The 19397-nt window shown below is 38.1% G+C and overlaps 1 protein-coding gene across 3 annotated transcripts; it reads left to right on the forward strand.

Moving 5' to 3' along the window:
• The first annotated feature begins 11101 nt into the window (after positions 1 to 11101).
• Positions 11102 to 14499, forward strand: LOC148022041 (E3 ubiquitin-protein ligase RZFP34-like). 3 transcript variants are annotated; one of them, XM_087697646.1, is made up of 13 exons: positions 11102 to 11513; positions 11928 to 12194; positions 12286 to 12373; positions 12484 to 12543; positions 12647 to 12679; positions 12789 to 12866; positions 13016 to 13059; positions 13137 to 13177; positions 13290 to 13372; positions 13450 to 13541; positions 13681 to 13750; positions 13836 to 13873; positions 13985 to 14499. In XM_087697646.1, exons 2-13 carry the CDS (start codon positions 11992 to 11994, stop codon positions 14040 to 14042), a joined length of 888 nt encoding a protein of 295 aa, XP_087553772.1. In that variant the 5' UTR covers positions 11102 to 11513; positions 11928 to 11991; the 3' UTR covers positions 14043 to 14499. The 3 variants fall into 3 exon arrangements, with proteins under 3 accessions (XP_087553772.1, XP_087553771.1, XP_087553770.1); XM_087697645.1 differs by having other exon boundaries at positions 11105 to 11513; positions 12292 to 12373; positions 13832 to 13873; positions 13985 to 14498; XM_087697644.1 differs by having other exon boundaries at positions 11108 to 11513; positions 13832 to 13873; positions 13985 to 14497.
• The last annotated feature ends 4898 nt before the right edge of the window (positions 14500 to 19397 follow it).

Below are 19397 nucleotides of genomic sequence, written 5' to 3' on the forward strand. Positions count from 1 at the left end.
GTTGAAGAAATTTTCATAATCCATCATAAAGCTCCCATAATTCATAGAAATCAGTCCATACATTCTTGAAGAAGATTAAATACTTAAAGAATCAATGCTTCAAGCCTTCTTGAATACTTGAATATCAAATATTTAAGCTCTTTGAATAAAAGCCCCAAAATATAACTCCATTATGAGCTTCAAGAGGCTCAATGTGTTGAAATATTTGAAATGTCTTCAATCTTGAAGCCAATCTTGCTTCGAAATGGTAGTAGAGAAGCCTCAAAGGTCGGGAAAAGCCAAATATTGAAGAAATTGAAGCTTCCAAACATGTGACTATGGCTACCTTGTTGTGTATCAGGTTTTGAGAGAAGGAAGATGAAGATCAGAGGCTTCAAGAAGCTAATCCCTGTTGAGTATAATGTCAATCACTAGTCCAAGGAGTAAGCAAGTTGGAGATGAGTGATCATTGGCTACCATTGACTATGGAGAGGGAGCAAGAAATCAACACAAATTGCGATACAATCTTTGGGCTTGATTTGGTTGTCTCCTGTGTATTATGCCTGAAGTCTAGTGGTTAAAATGATCAGCAAAAGATGAAGAATCATTGCCCTATTCTTCCAAAGAAAGATAAAGTGGTTATTGATCAAGAGAAGGAGATCTTTGCTGTCCACCATGAGAGCTTCAGCCAAAATCTTGAAAGAGAGAAGAAAGAGAAATCCTGCCATGAAAAGTAACTAGACTTTTAACCAAAGCTAACTCTATTCTCCCTATCTTTAACCATTTTACCTAATGTATGGCTTGCCATTTTATACAAGATGCCTCCAACTATATCTTCAGTCTAATTAGCTTTGACTAGTTGTCCTTGGTCTCCTTGGCCATTGCACTTGTCAATTTTCGAAACTAACACCCTACCCTTGAGTAACCAGGAAGTAACAAGCCTGTGGTAGAAATCCAAGAAAAGATTGAACCAAATGGATCAAAGACCAATGCTTTGATATCACTTGCCAAGGAGAGGGCTGAGAGGTGAGAGAAAGAAGAGCAGAAGAGAGAGAAAAGAGGAGAGAATAAGTGTCAAAAGACTAGAAAGATAGGAAAGAAGAGAGAGAAGTCATGAAAGCTGAGTATAACTAGGTGAGATGAGAGATAGTAATTGTATTATGATAAAAGATATCAAAAATTACATGTCTCACACCTTTTATATCCATGTCAGTGTGACAATGTATTATTAATAACTCTCTCACTAAAACATGTCTTTTCAACTTCTTACAATTTTCTCCAATTCTCCAATGTAATAATTTGTCCACCAAAATTACAAAAGATATTAATTCTCCAATTTTTCGGCTAGCACAATGTGACCAATGGTACACATTCATAAGTACAACATGACATGATTGTACATTGAATGACTACAAATTGTAATCCACATAAAATATAATGATCAAGTCACTTGTTAAAATAAACTAAATTACTAATCAAAATATTGCTTTGATACTAGTGTTGGAGTTTCTTGCATGGATCAAACAATGCTTTGGATTAATTGAGAAAGAGATGGAGTGGTTATACATGGTGGCACAATAACTCAAGGAGTCTTGGCCCATTGAATATGAAGTCATAGACCTCCATCTAGCCAAAGTATTAGAAGGTATAAGTGGGAAGAAAATATGGTACTGTAAGAAATGGCCTAGCATCTCTAGTTTCTCACCATGTGTGCAATTCCCATTGGCAAGGATGTCCATGTTTAAGAGGAGGATAAGGTAGGTGTCGAAAGCCACACCTTCTGACAAACTAAATCTTCTACTCATGAGGGTAGCAATCCACAAGCTCTTGATTTGGAGTCATCTCATGAAGTTTTTTAGTATGTGTTTGCTCTACATCCTTTGCAAAAGGGAGGAAAGAGACGATGGTTCATCTGCTATGGGACTATGCTTAGTTGTGCCCTATTTGGTAGATGTTCAAGAGATGGGTGAATGTTACCAACTTAAATTACAATTTATGCATGAAAAAAATGTTTTTTGGAGATAATGTGTAGGTAGATGACTAGACTTTGAAGTTAATCAATGTGGTTAGGGGAGTTATAATTAGGTTCATATAAAAGTGTGAAATAAAGCGTCTTTAGAGGGAGAATTATGCTCGACTAATGGATAAGAGTAAGGAACTCCTAGAAACCTCGGGATTTGCTTGAAATAATGTAGTGATTTAATATTATAGAGAAAAGAATATGTACAAGAGGTGCCAATATAAAGGGCAAATTTCAATGGCTTTAAAGAAGACCTTGAAGGCATTATCTTTTTTCAAGGGGAGGGGTAGTACTAAATAAGTTGCTTGCTAGAGAGAGACTTCATTAGATCATGGGAATCTCCAAATGTGTCTCTTGTGCTAATGAGTAGTGGAATTTACTAGACACTTGGAGGAAAGCTTGGTTTGCTCAAGGACTAGATTGCAAAGTTGCTCTTCTTAGCACCTTGAGATTTTGATGAACCAACTACATGGCACCCACTAGAATTATAGATTGTTTCGTAGGAAGTTAGCTAAAGGTTACCCCCTCTAGGCTATGCATTACAATGCTTGTAACCATTGCCAGTGGGGGGGACCTCCCCTCTCCCCCACTAGCACACAATCACACCCAACACCTATTGTGCTAACATAGTTTTCTTAACCCTTGGATGCATGCACAAACCCTCATGAAGATGCAAGGTTTAGCATAGTACTAGTAGCGCTCATGATTTCCATTGGCTCACAAAAGGTGAAGTCCACTAATCCACCAAACACTCTCTCACTCTAAGAAATTGTGAGAGATCTCTAACATTTTCATAGCAACTTTTCGATCCTCAATCATTTCCAAGCTCATTAGTCCAACCACATAATAGCATAACTCTACATAATAGCATAGTAGTCCAAGCTCACTATACTTGGCGCGATACAACTCTAAGTCCTTTACTTTTTAATAAAATTGCTACTATTGATTTTAGAAAAGGCGGTGTTTGTGTGCTCCTCAATCATCTCCAAACTTGTTAGTGCAACCACTTAATAGCATAACCCCATTGGACCCTCCATTCACACTAGTATACTTGGGTTGACATGGCTCTAAGTCCTTGGTTGGGATGACATTGCTCTAAATCCTTTACTTTGCAGTAACATATTACTACTTTCACAGTAAAAAAGAGAGGCGACATTTATATAATCCTCAATTCTTTCCAAACCTGTCAGAGCCCGGTCACGCCCAGTGCCAGGTGGGAAGGGAGACCCGACTCCTCCCACAACCACATAGTCCCACTGAACACAAGCAAGGGGAGTGGGGTTTCCTTACCCCTCCATTCCCCTTGCAAAAACTTTGACTAAGCACAGGGCTAATGTTGTGCTAGTGGGGGTATCACATTATATTGGTTAACGACACATTTGTAGAGATTGAGGACCAGTAGAAATGGCACATCTAACACCCAATGTGCTAGAGCTTTTGTCGTCTCTCTCAAACATTGTATTTTGTGGAGCAAAGGCAAATTGCAATTGTGAGGTGTCAAAAATATGCTACAATCTGCGTTTGCCCGGTTGCCCCTGGGTGTGAGTCTTGAGAGGGCTTTTACTATGACCATATAATAGCTACTAGAGTGCTAGGCCGAAGCGGCAAGCGAAGTTGCCATGCTATCACACGGCAACTTCACTCAACAATCCATTTCTCATCTTTCTCTCTCCTCTTTTTCCTCTCTCTCTCTCTCCCCCCAAAAATCCCCTATGTCTAATTCTCTCTCTCTCTCTCTTTGCCTTCTATTTTAGTTTTTTTTCCCTCTCCTGGTTCTCTCTCTCTCCTTTTTTTCTCTCCCCGCTTTTCTTCTCTCTCTCCTTTTATTATCCCCCCTCTCTCCTATTTTTTCCTTCTCTCTCTCTCTCATCTTTTTTCCTTTTTTTCCTTCTTCTTCTTCTTCTCTCTCTCTCTCTCTCTCCTCTCTTTTCCTTCTCTCTTTCTTTTCTATTTTTTAAATTTTATCTTTTCTCTCTCTACATGTTCTCTCTCTCTTCTTCTTCTTCTTTCACTTTCTTCCCTCCCCTCGGTCTCTCTTAAAGTATGTAAATTTTATCTTTTTCTTATATATAATTATCTCTTTATGTTTATATTCTCTCTATTCTCCTCTCTCTCTCTCTCTCTCTCTCTCTCTCTCTCTCTCTCTCTCTCTCTCTCTCTCCCATTTTCTTCTTCTCCCCTTTCTCCTAATTTTTCTTTTTTTCTTCTCTCATTCTCTCTTTGAAATTTTATATTCTCTCTCCCTCTCTCTCTTCCCCCTCTTTCCTCTCTCCCTTCCTCTCTCTCTCAAAAAATATTTAAATTTTAAAAAGACTTTTCACTTTTCTCTTTTTCTCCATCTCTCTTCCTCTTTTCCTCTCTCTTCTTCTTATTCTTCTTCTCTCTCTCTCACTCCCCCTCTCCTCTCATTTCCTTTTCTCTCCTCTTTTTTCCTTTTTTTCCTTCTCTCTTTAAATTTTTTTCTTTTCTCTTTCTTTTAAATTTTATATTTTCTTTCTCTATAATTCTCTTTGTGTTCAAATTCTCTCTCTTCTTCTTATTTTCTCTCTCTGTCTCTGTCTCCTCTCTCTCTCCTCGTTTTTCTTTTTTTCTTTTTTCTTTTCCTCTCTCTCTCTCTCTTAAATTTTATATTTCCTCTCTCTATAATTATCTTTCTCTCTATTCCCTCCCTCTCCTCTTCTTTCTTTTTTGCTCTTTGTATATGTCTCTCTTTCTCTCTCTCTCTCTCTCTCTCTCTCTCTCCCCTTATTTTAATTAAAAAGAAAGTTTTTTTCTCTTTTTCTTTTCTCTTTCTTTAAATTTTATCTTTCCTTTCTCTATAATTCTTTCTCTTCTTCTTATCTTCTCTCTCTCATTTTCTTCTCTGTGTCTCTCTCCCCCTTTCTCATCTCTTTTCCTTTTTTCTTTTTCTGTCTCGCTCTTTCTCTCTCTTAACCCCTCTCTATCTCTCCCTCCCTCTCCTCTTCTTTCTTTTTTGCTCTTTGTGTATATATATATATATATATATCTCCTTATTTTAATTAAACAAAAATTTTACATTAAAAAGTTTTAAAAGAGAGAGAGAGAGAGAGAGAAAACCTAGGCCCTACGCATGAGAGAGAGGGGGGAGGGGGAGAATAAAAATGTTTAATTAAAAAAAGACTATTATCTTTCCTCTTTCTCCCACTTCTCTCTTCGTCTTCTTTTTATCCTCCTTCTTCTTCTCTATCTCTCTTATTCTATCTCTTTCTCACAATGTGTGAAAAACTATGTTCGAAAAATTTTAAATTAAAAAATATTTTAAATTTTTAATTAAAAATTTTAATCTATGAGAGAGAGAGAGAGAGAGAGAACCTAGGCCCTACACATGAGAGAGAGGGGGAGAGGGGAATTTAATTAAAAAGGGAATGGGGTTTTAATTTAAAAAAGGAAGCTGAGGAGGAGAGGCTTTAATGAAAAAAGGGAAGGAGAAGAAAAAATGAGATATCACAAGTGAGAAAGAGAGGAGGGGATGGGATTTTGATTAAAGAAAGGAGGTTTGGAAAAGGGAGTAGGTTCGGGAAGCCCTTTGGAGGTTCGGGGATTTTCGAACCTATAATTCCTTTCTCTATAATTCTCTCTGTGTTCAAATTCTCTCTCTTCTTCTTCTTATTTTCTCTCTCTGTCTCTGTCCCCCCTCTCTCCTCTTTTTTCATTTTTTCTTTTCCTTTCTCTCTCTCTCTCTCTTAAATTTTATATTTCCTCTCTCTATAATTCTCTCTCTCTATTCCCTCCCTCCCCTCTTCTTTCTTTTTTGCTATTTGTATATTTCTCTCTCTCTCTCTCTCTTCATTTTAATTAAAAAGAAAGTTTTTTTTCTTTTTCTTTTCTCTTTCTTTTAAATTTTATCTTTCCTTTCTCTATAATTCTTTCTCTTCTTCTTATTTTCTCTCTCTCATTTTCTTCTCTCTGTCTCTCTCCCCCCTCTCTCATCTCTTTTCCTTTTTTCTTTTTCTGTCTCGCTCTTTCTCTCTCTTAACCCCTCTCTCTCTCCCTCCCTCTCCTCTTCTTTCTTTTTTGCTCTTTGTATAGTTCTCTCTCTCTCTCTCTCTCTCTCTCTCTCTCTCTCTCCTTATTTTAATTAAAAAAAGTTTAAATTAAAAAGTTTAGAGAGAGAGAGAGAGAGAGAGAGAGAGATAGAAAACCTAGGCCCTACGCATGAGAGAGAGGGGGGAGGGGGAGAATAAAAATGTTTAATTAAAAAAAGACTATTATCTTTCCTCTTTCTTCCCCTTCTCTCTCCGTCTTCTTCTTTTTATCCTTCTTCTTCTTCTTCTCTCTCTCTCTCTTTTATTCTATCTCTTTCTCACAGTGTGTGAAAAACTATGTTCGAAAAATTTTAAATTAAAAAAATATTTTAAAATGTTTAATTAAAAAAGTTTAAATTAAAAATTTTAATCTATAAGAGAGAGAGAGAGAGAGAGAGAGAGAGAGAGAGAACCTAGGCCCTACACATGAGAGAGATGGGGAGAGGGGAATTTAATTAAAAAGGAAATGGGATTTTAATTAAAAAAAGGGAGATGAGGAGGAGAGGCTTTAATGAAAAAAGGGAAGGAGAATAGAAAATGAGCTACTCGTGACACCATTCCTCAATTATCCTTTACCCCTTCAGGATTTCCTCATATTCCTACTTTTACTACATGTCCTTTCATTGCTAATCCTAGATTATCTCCTACTCCTTCTGAACCTCCACCTACCGTTCCTCTTATTCCTTCTGTTTTTCCTGTAGAATCCCTTCATACATTTTTTATGTATTCTTCGTCTTTTCCACCTTCTTTGTCCCTTTATTTACCTTTCTTTTATGATCTATTCTATCCTCCATTACAATGTTCCCCTTTTATTCAATTTCCCTCTCCATCAGATTACATTAACCTTCCTCCTCATACAGTGATGGATACACCAGGGTATGATAGTGACATACATTGTCGATGACAATGAACACTACATGATTCTATGACATGACCAGTGTTTAGGTTCGGGAAGCCCTCTGAAGATTCGGGGATTTCCGAACCTATAATTCATTTCTCTATAATTCTCTCTGTGTTCAAATTCTCTCTCTTCTTCTTCTTATTTTCTCTCTCTGTCTCTGTCCCCCCTCTCTCCTCTTTTTTCCTTTTTTCTTTCTCTCTCTCTCTCTCTCTCTCTCTCTTAAATTTTATATTTTCTCTCTCTATAATTCTCTTTCTCTCTATTCTCTCCCTCTCCTCTTATTTCTTTTTTGCTCTTTGTATATATATATATATATCTCTCTCCTTATTTTAATTAAAATGAAAGTTTTTTTCTTTTTCTTTTCTCTTTCTTTTAAATTTTATCTTTCCTTTCTCTATAATTCTTTCTCTTCTTCTTATTTTCTCTCTCATTTTCTTCTCTCTGTCTCTCTCCCCCTCTCTCATCTCTTTTTTTTTCTTTTTTTGTCTCGCTCTTTCTCTCTCTTAACCCCTCTCTCTCTCTCTCCCTCCCTCTCATCTTCTTTCTTTTTTGCTCTTTGTATAGTTTTCTCTCTCTCTCTCTCTCTCTCTCTCTCCTTATTTTAATTAAACAAAAAGTTTAAAGAGAGAGAGAGAAAACCTAGGCCCTACGCATGAGAGAGAGGGGGGAGGGGGAGAATAAAATGTTTAATTAAAAAAAGACTATTATCTTTCCTCTTTCTCCCTCATTTCTCTCAGTCTTCTCCTTTTTATCCTTCTTCTTATTCTTTCTCTCTCTCTTTTATTCTATCTCTTTCTCACAGTGTGTGAAAAATTATGTTCGAAAAATTTTAAATTAAAAAATATTTTAAACTATTTAATTAAAAAATTAATTAAAAAGTTTAATCTGAGAGAGAGAGAGAGAGTGAGAGAGAGAAACTTTTGATTTAAAAAGAAGTTTGATTTAATTAAGAGAGAGAGAGAGAGAGAGAGAGAGAGAGAGAGAGAGAGAGAGAGAACCTAGGGCCTAGGCCCTACACATGAGAGAGAGGGGGAGGAGGGAATTTAATTAAAAAAGAAATGGGGTTTTAATTTTAAAAAGGGAGGTGAAGACGAGATGCTTTAATGAAAAAAGGGAAGGAGAAGAAAAAATGAGATATTACACGTGAGAAAGAGAAGAGGGGAGGGGGTTTTGATTAAAGAAAGGAGGTTTGGAAAAAGGAGTAAGTTCGGGAAAACCTTTGGAGGTTCGGGGATTTCTGAATATATAGCTAAAATAATCTTATAGTAGCTCTCTCCTATTTTTTCCTTCTCTCTCTCACTCACTCATATTTTTTCCTTTTTTTTTCTTCTTCTCTCTCTCTCTCCTCTCTTTTCCTTCTCTCTTTCTTCTCTATTTTTTAAATTTTATCTTTTCTCTCTCTATAATTCTCTCTACATGTTCTCTCTCTCTTCTTTTCTTTTTTTACTTTCTTCCCCCCCCCCCTCAATCTCTCTTAAAGTATATAAATTTTATCTTTTCCTTATATATAGTTCTCTCTTTATGTTTATATTCTCTCTATTCTCCTCTCTCTCTCTCTCTCTCTCTCCTTCTGTCCCATTTTCTTCTTTTCCCCTTTCTCCTAATTTTCCTTTTTTTCTTCTCTCTTTCTCTCTTTGAAATTTTATATTCTCTCTCTCCCTCTCTCTCTCTCTCTCTTCCCTCCTCTCTCCTCTCTCCCTTCCTCTCTCTCTAAAAAAATATTTAAATTTTAAAAAGACTTTTCTCTTTTCTCTTTTTCTCCATCTCTCTTCCTCTTTTCCTCTCTCTTCTTATTCTTCTTCTCTCTCTCTCTCTCTCTCTCTCTCTCTCTCTCTCTCTCTCTCTCTCTCCTCTCATTTCCTTTTCTCTCCTCTTTTTTCTTTTTTTTCCTTCTCTCTTTAAATTTTTTTCTTTTCTCTTTCTTTTAAATTTTATATTTCATTTCTCTATAATTCTCTCAGTGTTCAAATTCTCTCTCTTCTTCTTATTTTCTCTCTATCTCTGTCCCCCCTCTCTCCTCTTTTTTCATTTTTTCTTTTCCTCTCTCTCTCTCTCTCTTAAATTTTATATTTCCTCTCTATAATTTTCTTTCTCTCTATTCCCTCCCTCTCCTCTTCTTTCTTTTTTGCTCTTTGTATATTTCTCTCTCTCTCTCTCTCTCTCTCTCTCCTTATTTTAATTAAAACGAAAGTTTTTTTTCTTTTTCTTTTCTCTTTCTTTTAAAGTTTATCTTTCATTTCTCTATAATTCTTTCTCTTCTTCTTATCTTCTCTCTCTCATTTTCTTCTCTTTGTCTCTCTCCCCCCTCTCTCATCTCTTTTCCTTTTTTCTTTTTCTGTCTCTCTTTCTCTCTCTTAACCCCTCTCTCTCTCTCTCCCTTCCTCTCCTCTTCTTTCTTTTTTGCTCTTTGTATATATATATATATATATATATATATCTCCTTATTTTAATTAAACAAAAAGTTTGCATTAAAAAGTTTAGAGAGAGAGAGAGAGAGAGAAAACCTAGCCCCTACGCATGAGAGAGAGAGGGGAGGGGGAGAATAAAAATGTTTAATTAAAAAAAGACTATTATCTTTCCTCTTTCTCCCCCTTCTCTCTTCGTCTTCTTCTTTTTATCATTCTTCTTCTCTCTCTCTTTTATTCTATCTCTTTTTCAGTGTGTGAAAAACTATGTTCGAAAAGTTTTAAATTAAAAAAAATATTTTAAAATGTTTAATTAAAAAGTTTAATCAGAGAGAGAGAGAGAGAGAGAGAGAGAGAGAGAGAGAGAGAGAAACTTTTGATTTAAAAAGAAGTTTGATTTAATTAAAGGGGAGAGAGAGAGAGAGAGAGAGAAAACCTAGGCCCTACACATGAGAGAGAGGGGGAGGTGGGAATTTAGTTAAAAAGGGAATGGGGTTTTAATTTAAAAAAGGAAGGTGAGGAGGAGAGGCTTTAATGAAAAAAGGGAAGGAGAAGAGAAAATGAGATATTACAAGTGAGAAAGAGAGGAGGGGAGGGGGTTTTGATTAAAGAAAGGAGGTTTGGAAAAGGGAGTAGGTTTGGGAAGCCCTCTGGAGGTTCGGGGATTTCCGAACCTATAATTCCTTTCTCTATAATTCTATCTGTGTTCAAATTCTCTCTCTTCTTCTTCTTATTTTCTGTCTCTGTCTCTGTCTCCCCTCTCTCCTCTTTTTTCCTTTTTTCTTTTCCTCTCTTTGCATCTCTTAAATTTTGTATTTCCTCTCTCTATAATTCTCTTTCTCTCTATTCCCTCCCTCTCCTCTTCTTTCTTTTTTGCTCTTTGTATATTTCTCTCTCTCTCTCTCTCTCTCTCTCCTTATTTTAATTAAAAAGAAAGTTTTTTTTTCTTTTTCTTTTCTCTTTCTTTTAAATTTTATTTTTCCTTTCTCTATAATTCTTTCTCTTCTTATTTTCTCTCTCTCATTTTCTTCTCTCTGTCTCTCTCCACCCCTCTCTCATCTCTTTTCCTTTTTTCTTTCTCTCTCTTAACCCCTCTCTCTCTCTCCCTCCCTCTCCTTTTCTTTCTTTTTTGCTCTTTGTATAGTTTTCTCTCTCTCTCTCTCTCAAACCTAGACCCTATACATGAGAGAGAAGGGGAGAATAAAAATGTTTAATTAAAAAAAGACTATTATCTTTCATCTTTCTCTCCCTTCTCTCTCCGTCTTCTTCTTTTTATCATTCTTCTTCTTCTCTCTCTCTTTCTCTTTTATTCTATCTCTTTCTCACAATGTGTGAAAAACTATATTCAAAAAATTTTAAATTATAGAGTTTTAATTTAAAAGAGAGAGGTGAAAAGGAGAGGTTTTAATGAAAAAAGGGAAAGAGAAGAAAAAATGAGATATTACACGTGAGAAAGAGAGGAAGAGAGGGGGTTTTGATTAAAGAAAAGAGGTTTGAAAAAGGGAATAAGTTCGGGAAGCCTTCCCGAGGTTCAGGGATTTCCGAAAATAATCTTATAGTAGTAAGACTAGCATCCCCTTGGACCCTTGTTCACCTGACCAAGTCCTTCACATTTAGTAACATATTACTACTTTCGCATTAAACAAGAAAAGGCGGCGTTTGTATGTTTATGTGTGCATGCACGCACTGCGTATATATTTCTATATGCACTGCCCATAAGGATCTCGTGTACTCCTGAGTCCCATCGCCGGGAACCTTGTGACATTCTCTTTCATCAGATTTCAAGGCAAAGGATTTCTGGCATTCTACCGTCGTGCAGTCGTACCGAGGTAACATCATTTCTTTGAAACCTGTCGATTAGCCATCGCTAGCTGACGGCACCACAGAGTCCAGACCATGGTTATGTTCTCAGGAGAACATCTGTGACACTGTCAATTGCTCTCTCTCTCTCTCCCCGCTTCTGTACTGGCGCGCACCTCCTTTGCAAGGACAGAAAAGCACTCTTGCAGCCGTCACCTGCCTGTAACAGCTTCATGGCTCCAGGAGACGATCCGTGACCTCTGTCTCTGTGTCTATGCATGCCACACAACGTGATGATCCTGCCACCTGGTTTGCCATTTCTCCCGAGGGACCTCGACAGCTTGAAACAGGCTTTTGCAGTTGTAAGTAAAATGCACAACTTCCAGGGACCTCGACAACTTGAAATAGACTTTTACAGTTTGTTAGTAGAATGCACACCTTCTTCTGGTTCCTGCAGCCATCCCGCGATCTCCTCTAGAATGGCATTCCAAAGATTGCTTCAAGTTTGGCCTTTAAGAGTTTAGCTATTTGCAATGCACGGGCATATCATACGCGCTAATACTCCCCATGATCGCATTCACTATCTTAGAAAGCTCTGAGACTGTAACCGTTCGCATTCCTTCGATTCTTTGAGAGTAACCTAGCAATTGTATCTTCAAAAGTTTCGATTCAGCTGTAACCGTTCTCATCTTGCAGTGATCAATTCGATCAGATGGCTTTCTTTAATGCCGTCTGGACTTTCTGAGAGTTTGACGCTTAGTCCTTCCTCTTTGCAGAAGACATCAATGAGATTAAAAGTCCTTTGCAAGGGTTAACATTTTTTCAAGAAACCAGCTCATCATGGCTTCCTGTGATCATATCGTCCTGGACAAGCCATCATTCGGCGGTGGAAATGTAGGAGAGTCTATCGATTCAGATGGCAGCTCCTTGCGTGGTTGCCAGGATTCTGTTTCTTCGAGTAGAGAGAATGTGCCCTCTGTATTAGGTTTTCACCCGAACGATGCAGAGTCCAGCCGTCTCGATGCTGGACGCTTCAATTATGGGTGAGGATTGCCATCTTATGTTGACACCACGTGTTTCCAAGACATAATTTTCATCGGAGTGTGGGATAAGCGTCATTGCCCTTGCGTGTAGCTGCAGTCATTACAGGCGTCGCTGCAAGATAAGGGCTCCTTGCTGCAATGAGGTGTTTGATTGTAGACATTGCCATAATGAAGCAAAGGTATCTCTATGAATTGGGCAATCAATGCGCTATGATCAGACATGGTTTATGACTGTACTTAACTTCTACTTGCTTTTGTATGCCTCGACATTATTATTTGCCTTGTGTAGAACGCATTGGATATAGGTGCACATGAGAGGCATGATCTTCCGAGGCAGAAGGTGGAAAAGGTATTTTCTTAATAGAATTTGAGTTTGGTTTTAACCCTCTAAAAACACTGCAATGTCTGATATTTAGTTTCGTGGAAGTGTTAAAGCTTGTTTGTGTATGTAGGTCATATGCTCACTGTGCGATGTGGAGCAAGAGGTAAACTAATCTAGATGTATCAATCACACAGATATGCAGTTATTGTGGTATTAGAATGGGGGAATACTTCTGTGCCTCGTTTATGTACACTTGTGTGGTGCTGCTGCAGGTAGCACAGTTATGCGCTAATTGTGGTGTTAGAATGGGAGAATATTTCTGTGCCAAATGCAATTTCTGGGACGATGACGTAGGCTCTTTGAGACTCTAATTTTGCAGTTGTTTCTCATAACCTAGTATCATAAGCTGAAACTTATAAGTGAAATTTTTTGGTGGCGAGAATCATGTCAGGTCTCCATTGAGCTTTGAATGACATTAATCTTGGTGCCTGGATGACAGGTCTCGAAAGGGCAGTTTCATTGTGATAGCTGTGGAACTTGCAGGTATATCTAACTTGTCTTACTTCAGAGGGCCTGTCTGCCGTTAAACATTTAAACTTGGTGCTCTTGTCAATTCACAGGACTGGAGGGCAGCAGAATTTCTTTCATTGTACCCGATGCGGTGAAGAGACAATTTGTCCCCTCTTCTAGGAGACGTTGATTGATGGGCTTGATCCGTATTGTGTTTTTATTTGAGGTGGTAGATTTCTGTGTTTATGACTTCTTGGTTGTAGGTTGTTGCTATGCGAACATTTTGAGAGACAACCATCTGTGCATAGAGCGGGCTATGCACCACAACTGTCCTGTTTGCTTTGAGGTCTGTTTATCTAATTTGTAAGTTTGTATAGGCGCACAAAGACAGTTTTAATCTGTCTATGTGGCATTATTTTACAGTTTTTGTTCGATTCCACGGAGGATATAACGGTGCTGCTATGTGGCCATACTTTACACACGGATTGTCTGAAGGAAATGCAGCTTCACCTTCAGTAAGTCTGAAGCTATTTCTTGTGGTACTGGGCTGTTAAGTTTGTGCTGCTCACGGCAACCTGTCAGAAAGAGGGATCTTTGGTGCTAATTTAGAAAGGAACTGTCTAAGTCTTTAACTTATAGACTCTCTTTGTACAGACTTACATGTCCAGTGTGCTCCAAATCGATTTTCGACATGTCTAAAGTATGGGAAAGGCTAGACGAAGAGGTTCCAGTTCTGATCATTGAGACTGGTTTGATCAGTTCTTATAGTGGTTTCAAAGCTAAACTTTTTCAAACCTTTTGACAGGTAGCTGCTACGCCGATGCCAGAAGTTTACCAGAGCAAGTTGGTGAGTACATTCTACAGATTCTTATTTGGTGTAAAAGGCTGATCAGTTTAGCTTTTTTAAGTACTGCTGTCGAGAGCCTGATCTGTGAAGGTTGAACTCTGTCTCGGCCAGGTCTGGATCCTTTGTAATGACTGTGGCGCGTATTCTGAAGTCCAGTTTCATACAGTAGGGCGGAAGTGCAAGATTTGCCGCTCATACAACACTCGTCAGATCAGAAGTCCGGATGACCACAGACAGGCATGAATCGGGATGGTTGAGAGTCTTGATTTTGCCTCCAGGCCATTCCGAACTGAAAGTAACTTTGCCACGGTAAAGTTAGCTGATCTAGCCAACTCAAACAGAACGCTCGCATGGCTGCAAGAAACGCACATATGACAGTAAGTTCATCAACTTTTCCAAGCCCACTTCAGCATAGTAGGTTGAGGTGCATTTTACAAGGCCAGATTGCCCTGTACCTGATAAGTTCTCTTTCATAAAAGAACCCAGTCTCCTAGATCTTGCTCAATCCTCACGAGTTATGGATCAAAATTGTACAAGCTTCGAGCTTTCTTTAAACAAAGTTCATCATATCATGAATATGTCCTTTAAATATGTTACACACGTTTGGATTCATATTTTAATCTTGCACATTGCACTTCCTTTAATAATTATTTTACATTCATATTAGGATGCATATGTTTGAATAGTGTTGTAGAACTTAATGGCAAAAATGTATACTATGAATGGTGAAAGATCATTCACATTTGTGAAAATGTTATACGAACTATGATTATAAATGTATTGTCATATTGAGATTACCAAAATACAAAAGGAGGTTTGGACTCATTAAAATACAAAAGGCGGTTTGGACTCATTATTTTCATATCATCTTTACTATTAGTTAAGGGGAGGTGGGGGGCAGGTGCCACACGTGGCAGCACCCAACCTCCCCACAAAGAAATGCGGGGCGGGTGCCATGCGTCCAGCACCCGCCCTCACCGCGAAAATCGCACCCGCCCCGGTGCGAAGCGTCGGGGCGAGCATGCCTAGTATCATTTAGTAGATTGATTTGGTTAGATCAAACTCGAGTCAAAAACTTATTTGATTAGTTTGGAGTAATTACGTAACGCGAGCTGTGGGTTTTGAAGTTGTTTTCAAGTACCCCCATCTATAAGATACATTAATATAGAGACCAAATTATTGAAATTTGCATCTCAAAATAGTCCTTAATATCATTTGTTTCACTCATGTTGACATCAATATATATATTGATATAGTGAGTTAGAAAATGAGTATTTCGAAATGTTGTATACATCATTGGTATAAGTTTCAATCACCGATTTGTGTTATCATGTCTTCTTCTTTCCACCCTCCATGGGCACTCATATCACTACATGGCATGCAAGAGGAGGCTTTCAATGGGTTAACATGTTTCTCACACGTATAATATATTTTTGTCAAGTATTGATCATGGAAAACTTACAAGTAGGAATGTGACTTGACAAATGTTGCCACTTTTAACCTTGAACACATTGATAAGTTCTTTACTTTTCATAATAAACATTGTGGGTCTACTTGGTGGGCTTGTAGACAAGACTGTATTATCCATCTCAAGGTGCATGGTGGATTGATGGTTGCCACAAACTCGAGGGGTTTGCATCATATTACAACCTCTCAACATACTCCAATTTTGGTATTTGTGAAGGCTAATTTACCATATTTTACCAAGTAGTGGTGAGTGCCCCCTTCCACCCCCCCTCCCCTGCAATATTATAGACCTTCACGGGACTTCAAGTCACAACTTATCATGAGACACAAAAATAGCACATTGAAAAGCACACAAGATATTTGAATAATAAATTGCTATATTTGTGATATTGAAATATATAGTATGGAGGCACATCTCAGGACTACCCTCATGACATTGCATATGTGAGGGTTCACCATAGAGTATAGGGAATCACATGTAGAAGCACAATCTAAGTAGAGCTCGAGTGACTACTACTCCCTATACAGGTGCATTTATAGGCAACCTCAGTATACTTGCAAAGCCATTATCCTTACTCCTACTCAATGGATTAGTATCCTTAGCAATCTAAGGGTGGTTTTTTGACTCATTTTGAGGCCTTAACACATCTCATTCTATCAAGTTGGTCAATGTGTGTCAGTTGTTGTAGGGACTTGATTCATTGAGTAGGGTCTTAACAGAGTCTTCTCTATGAAGCTAGTCAGTGTCTATCGCACTATGAATGGGGATCTTAACACAACTTTTCCTATCAACTTGGCAAGTTTTTGTCCATCTAGACTCTTTTTTCTTATCGTTTTTTACTCTAGTCTACCCTCAACTCAATTACATTTGAGGAGTGGAGCCTTCAAAGTCTTACCTTTTTGTGATTTGGCTCTTATGGCTTTGTATGCCAAGTTGTGAAGGTGCAATCCCAAGTTGTGTGGGGTCAAGGTATAGTCGCTCGATTGTCATTTTATTGGGCCATGCCTTAAGAAAGGCAGTCCATTGAGTTTCTCCTTGTGCAGTTCTTCTCTTTCCTTCAAGCCTTCACCTTGGGCCTTGGGAACTTGTGTTTCTTAGTTCATTTGCCACGATGCTTTGTCTCATTGCCAAGTCAAATGTTTAGGTTGTCTTCTTTGGCCTCTTTGTCAGATTCTTCTTGCATGCCTTGAACTTAGACAAGTTTGTTGGTTCATCTTGTCTTTTCGGACAAAAGATGTAGTCTTGGTGCATGGTATCTCTTTGGCTCTTCTCACTTTATTTGTAGTTGAAGATTTTTGGGGATATGGACTAAGTCATCACATTAAATTGGATTTGCAGTGGCAAAAGTAGAGGTATCATTGAAGTACCTTGGATGATACCCATGTTTAGAGTGCTTGGTGTGTCATGGATCCATAGGATCGGGATGGCAACTCCTTGTACTACTTATGGCTTGAATGTGGAGATCCCAAACTTTACCAGCATTGAGTATGGTCTCAAAGAGTTCTATAGTCCAAGGACATTTAGTTTAAGAGTAAGTTGGAGCTTTCTCTAAGGCTCAATAAGCAAGGTTCCCTTCCATGGCACTAAGTCACGTTGGTCAAACCATATTACGAGCACTCCCTCATACTCTCCCTTCTTCGAGGATTCATCCTCTGACTCATTCTATCTAAGCTCATAAGGACTCACCTCCTTAAATTGAAAGGTGTAGCCACTGAGACTCCATTGTTGAAGTGCACTTGGTTCCTACTTTTATATGACTTGGTGGCCTTAGATGGAAAGAAAGGGTTGCATTGTCCTTAGCCACAAGCTTAGTTTGGGGGGTTTTGGAGGCATCCTCATTCTCATCTCTTCTCTTGACTGTGGGGCAGCTTGCCTCCATTTCTTGGCATTTAGTTTCACCTTCTTCTTCTTCTTCTTCTTATTCTCATTCTCATCCTTCTTTATCTTTTTAGCCTTCTTCACCTAGATCTATCTTTTGTTTCTCTTCTTCATTCTTCTTCTTGCCTAAGTCTAAGTCTTGTTCTATATTCTTGTATTTGGCCTTCATATGTAGATTAATCCCTTCTTGCTCTTCTTGCTCTAGCCTATCTTCTTGCTTCGCATCTTCTTCCTTTGGTTTTCTAGCTCTCCAATCTTCCTTTGGCTTCGCATTCTTCTTCCTAACTCTCTTCTTCTTGTTTACTTCTACTTTTTTCTTCTCATCGTACTCTATATTTTCTTCCTCACTCATCTTCTTTCTTGCTAACTCTATCTTTTCTTCTCTCATATTTTCTTCCATCTTTTCTATGGCTCCATCTAGCAAGCCTTTCTCTTATTCTTTTCTATCTCATTCCATATTCTTATGATTCTCTACTTAAACTCTCTTTCTAGCTTATCATCATTGAACTTGTTGGGGTAGATTGGTTGTTAGGATTTAGGTTGTTGGGGTTGAGGTACTCCAAGAATTGAGCTGAGCTCATTCTCACCCTTCTCTTCTTCTTCATGTTGCTGGGGACGAGGTGTTTCAAGACTGGGGTTGAGCGTATCCTTTTCTATGTCTTTTTCTTTTTCTTCCACTCCTTTTTTTTCTTCAGACTCTTCTCTATTTTCTTCTTCTTCTTCAACTAACTCATCATCCAAGGTTGAAGTTTTGGCTCCATGTAGTGGATTCCCTGCCTAAGATACTTTTACCCTTCCATTCTTATCTTCTAAGTCTACCTCCTCATCTATATCATCATCATCTTTCTCATCAAAGGCATCCCATGCCTCAAAGGAGGGTGCTATCTTGGCCTTACCCTCAATCTCAATGAGTGAAGGCGTTTCTTGATTGGTATCAGGCATCTTCTCCACCTTCTCAAACTCTATCTCCTTTAACATTGGTTCTTCTTCGAGTTCGGTTGCAACTCGTGGTTGCAAGGACTTATCCTTCTCATGTGTCCACCAATCTTTGTCCTCCTCCTTGTAGCCTATTTCATTCATAATATTTTCTAGCTTTGATGTAAGATCTATCTTCCATCCTTCTCCTTTCATATTCTACTTCTTCTTCTCCTTCTTAAATTCCTTTTGATTGAAATTATTTGGGGTAGTACTCTTTTCCTTTTGGGGGGTAATTGGTATAGAGGTATTCTTCTTTCGGATGGTACTCGATAAAAAAAACCTTCAAAACATGCATACACATGCAAGTGCATTCACTGTATTACAAGCTATAACTATTTTAGCAAAAAATTGATGACACTCACAAAAAGAGATTTCAAATTGATAAGCTCACAATCCAATTGTGTATCTATGTCCCAAGCCCTCTTAGAACAAAGAGATAACGATTACTTTACACCTATAATAAGCACAATGTTTAAGATGGTTTGGCACCAAGGGATAACATAGTCACACCTATAACCTATTTCTCAAATTAGTTATAGCTTATCTATAATTTGATGTGTGGCCAATGAATGCCCAATAAATGTAATCAATATCTTTTTACTAGATGCATCATATGATTGAGCTTTAGTAACTACCTTCTTCTCGATAGAAGTCACCACTGTATTGATCTTCGGGGTAGTTAGTTCCTTGATAGCGGTCTTTGGGGTAGTAGTCAGCTCTTGGTTGCTAGTATTTTTCTTATTTCACTTCATTTGACTAGAATTCATATTCTTCTATCATCTTTTCGTCTCTTGGTTCTCTTTCAGGTTCTCTTGGCTCTTTCATTCTTCTTTGGATGGATTCATTTCATTCTTGAACTCTTTGACTTTTTTGACTCTCATCTACTTCAAGTATGGTTTTTCCTGCTCTTTTGCCTCTTTAGATCTAGAGGCAATCTCCTAGTCACATTGCAATATGTTGCCTCATTGCAAATCCATGTCAAGGTCTCAGGCCATCTTGACTTGGCATAGTCTAGCTCTTTTTTGCACTTTGATCAATTGTTAGTCAACCCCCTTGAAGCCTTCATCTAGCTCCCTAGCCTTCTCTTTTAGATTGCATAACACTTAGGTTCCTTTGTGAGTCTTCTCCAACTCCTTGATAGTCTTCCATGTTTGCTTCACCTATTTGAGCCCTAGCTTATTCTTCTTATATGTGGTCTTG

Source organism: Lygodium microphyllum, chromosome 17, assembly GCF_053477565.2.
Source record: "Lygodium microphyllum isolate KBCC chromosome 17, Lygodium_microphyllum_v1.1.10, whole genome shotgun sequence".
NCBI classification, from domain to species: Eukaryota; Viridiplantae; Streptophyta; class Polypodiopsida; order Schizaeales; family Lygodiaceae; genus Lygodium; species Lygodium microphyllum.